This window comes from Sinocyclocheilus rhinocerous, unplaced genomic scaffold, assembly GCF_001515625.1.
Source record: "Sinocyclocheilus rhinocerous isolate Xijiao unplaced genomic scaffold, SAMN03320098_v1.1 scaffold2012, whole genome shotgun sequence".
NCBI classification, from domain to species: domain Eukaryota; kingdom Metazoa; phylum Chordata; class Actinopteri; order Cypriniformes; family Cyprinidae; genus Sinocyclocheilus; species Sinocyclocheilus rhinocerous.
The window spans coordinates 347,343-350,884 of record NW_015650320.1 but is presented as its reverse complement, the minus strand read 5'-3'; the positions used below and the strand labels follow the sequence as shown (position 1 = coordinate 350,884).

Sequence of the window (3,542 nt, the reverse complement as noted above, 5' to 3'; positions counted from 1 at the left end):
TGATAACAACTGTGACATTATTCAGCTCGAGTCAGTTCAGTGTTCAAATCAGTTCAACAGTGTCAGTGTTGCAAAATTCATTAATTGTGAAGTCATTTGCTTCAGCTTAAGTCAGTTCAAGTTTTGTTCTCATCTGATAGTGTCGGTGCCATGAAACGGATGGTATTACTGAATATTAAGCATCCTTTAGACCTCAACTTAGCAAACCGAAGGTGACAGTGGCAGGGACTTGTTTTGAAAGAATATATTTTGAATTATTGTGCAGTATTTTAGAATAGTAAGTCTGATCTTTTTTAATCATGTGAGAAACATACAGATTTTCCGTGTGTGTGTGTGTGTGTGTGTGTGTGTGTGTGTGTGTGTGTAGAAAGCAGATGCTGTGAAAACCACCACGTTCTCAGGCTGTATGGGAGAGACATCTCTAGATGGAAAACCCATCGGCCTCTGGAACTACAGAGAGAGAGACGGAGATTGTGCTGGTTGTGTGGTCAGGTGGGATCTCAGTGTAATGCTGTGTAATGTGTGTGTGTAGTCCTCAGCCGGCGGATACTGAAGGCACGGTTCAGTTTGACGGAGAGGGATACGCCGCCGTCAGCCGACCCACCCGATGGAACCCAAACGTTTCCACGGTCATGTTCAAGTTCCGCACGTTCTCCACAGACGCGCTCATGATGTACTTCACCACCAAGGACATGGTAACAGCCCCGCACACACCTACACCATATTTTACAGTATCTACATGCGTTCTGCTGGATATATCTGTGCTCTGTCTGTCTATCTGAGCAGAAAGACTTCATGAGTGCAGAGCTGAGGGATGGGAGGGTGAAAGTGAGTTATGATCTGGGCTCCGGCACCGGCTCCATCATCAGTGCCAAACGCTATAATGACGGCAAATGGAAGTCGTTCACCATGTCCCGCATGAAGAAAGAAGGTACAGATATGAGAACAGAGCAGCTCACCTTCAGCAGTGCGCCGAGCCGATCTCGGGATGTGTTTCTTTCTTCTGTGTTCACATTGGTCTTTTGCAGGCTTTTGTAACATGTGCAATGTATTTAAACTCTACTGAAGTCATATGATGAGCGTGGCAAAATTAAACGTATTATTTTATCGACTGAAGATCATCACCCGGTCACAGCTCTTACAGTAGACGCATGTATTCAGATGTGCCATGTGAGCTCAGTAATGCTCAGTGATGTTGATTCAGCATTTGTGACGAGGCAAATTTAATGTGTCAGCACAAATAAGTGTCATGTCACTACTATTTATGTACTATTATAGAATTTATTAACATTTTAGCTTTTATTTTTATATTTTTTCATGGAAGGATTAGTAATTTTGTTTTGTGCTTTTGTCATTTTTATTTTTTATAATTCATTTTTATTTCATTGTTAGTTTTAGTAATTTTATTACTTATTTTATTTCAGTTAGTTGCCAAATAATTTTTTTTTCTATTTTATTTCGGCTTTATTTCAATTGTTAATTAAATATATTTGAGAAGCTTTTGTTTTAGTTAGCAATAACACCGGTGCAAGATGGCGTCTCCAGGTGGAGCTACAGGCCTCAACCTGAGGGAGGATGAGAGGATGTATTTTGGCGGTGTACCCAAGACTGGAAACTACAGGTGTGCACATGTGTATTCAAAGATAGGCTTCTGATGTTATTAGATGAATTCCTCCTGTATTTAATCTCACGTCTGACTCTGTTATTGTCTTCTCGCATCATTGACAAACTATTTTCCTGTTTGACTCTGTAAAGCTGCTTTGACACAAGCAGTATTGTATAAAGCGCTCTATAAATAATAAAGGTGACTTGACTTGACGTCTGCTTTTCCTCAGGTCAGAGGTGGTTTTGAAGAGGTTCTCTGGCTGTATGAAAGACATTGAAGTTTCCCGAACGCCGTACAATCTGCTGAGCAGCCCAGACTACACAGGACTGATCAAAGGCTGCTCCATTGAGGTACAGTAAGACAACACCCGCTTGTCTTTGTTATCCTCTCTCTTGACTCTCTTGACATTTGCTCAATTTAAATATTTCTCCACAAGCACTCTCTCTTTTGAAGGGACAAGACAAGAGACAAGAGAGTGTTTAGTCCTGAAATCAGAAGAGAATTAGCATTTCTGAGCCGTCGGTTCGCTCTGAATTTTTCTCTGGGTTTTTAGAATCACAGTTTTTAACTTATGAGTTAAAAAAAAAACTGTGTTAATATTACTTAAAGGGATAGTTCACCCAAAATTAACAATTCTGTCATCATTTACTCACCCTCATGTTGTTGTAACCTGTATGATTTTACTTTTTGTGTGCAACACAAAAGAAAATATTTTGAAAGAGTTATTTCTTTTTATTTATTTATTTATTTATTTATTTTGTCCGTACAATGACGGTCAATGGGGTCCAATGTTGTTAGAACCCCGTTTTTTAGAATATGTTCCACAGAAGAAAGTCAGTCATAGCAGGTTAATAAAATGAGGGTGAGATTAAAAGATGACCTGTAGTTTCCAGATTCAGAATTCACATTTAAGGTGTGTAATTTATGGTCTAAACCCAAATATGAAGATCTCATCAGGCCAAGAGACCTTAATTTACTCGTACACTGTTAATAGAAAAACACTATAGAAAGATCCCTTGCTGACCCCTGGTCTGCTCATATCATCTTTAATAAATGTTTTTATTCTTCTGACTTCTGAATCCTCATCTCCTTAACACAAATGCATATGTGTTCAGTAGTTTGTCTTGAACAGGAAGCTTTAACTCTGGTACTGTTGAGGTTTACAGTGCTGATAGCTTTGTCCATTAACCATTTCCTACAGCGAATCATCATTGATTACTGTGTGTTAAATTCTGATATTTAGTATCATTTTACAAAAAAAATGACATTTCTACATTACACAGTTTTTGTAACAATAACACATGGAATATCTTGTTTCTCTTCCCAAATCCTCACCCTTTGTCTTTTTTTTGCAGGGGATTTATAGGCTATAAACATTTATTTTTCTCTTTTTGTCCACTTTTAATCCCTATATTTGCAACCTTTATTGTGGTAAAGTTGAAAAATGCTGTAGATCAGATATTTGTACTTGTCGAAACAATAGAAATACATTACACAGTTTTTGTAACAATAACACATGGAATATCTTGTTTGGAGTTTCAGTTTTCAAGTTTTAGGGTTTCAGTTTCTCTCCTCACATTCAGCTTGCTTGTGTTTGTATAGCACATTTTCCACATGCCAGTAATTCAGTATTTTTTTATTCTTGTTCTGCGTTAAATTTAAAGAATTTGTTGTGGAGTGAGAGGAACTAAAATAAGTTTATAGTGTTTAGAATGTTTGTAAATGTTTAGTTTTATTTACTGGTAAATATGTGACTTATACTTTGACACAGCTGTTTTTTGTCTCAACAATTTTTTCTTTTTTCGAATTCAGTAAATATCAGTCAAGGCAACAAGTCAGTTGTTGGTGAATTAGAAATGACTGGTCTTTGTCTCATAAAGGAATGTTTTACGTCATGAGTTTCAGTTTTCAAGTTTTAGGGTTTCACTCTCCTCAC

At 37.4% G+C, this 3,542-nt stretch overlaps 1 protein-coding gene across 1 annotated transcript in view; it reads left to right on the top strand.

Annotated features, from left to right (window-relative positions):
• Positions 1-3,542, top strand: part of LOC107711612 (laminin subunit alpha-2) — a gene marked incomplete at its 5' end in the record, with an annotated part of 124,775 nt that overhangs the window by 103,265 nt on the left and 17,968 nt on the right. Inside the window, 6 exon segments of the mRNA XM_016516614.1 lie at positions 368-492; positions 533-695; positions 787-931; positions 1,236-1,251; positions 1,499-1,621; positions 1,836-1,956. Of these exon segments, the coding sequence (XP_016372100.1) occupies positions 368-492; positions 533-695; positions 787-931; positions 1,236-1,251; positions 1,499-1,621; positions 1,836-1,956 (693 nt within the window).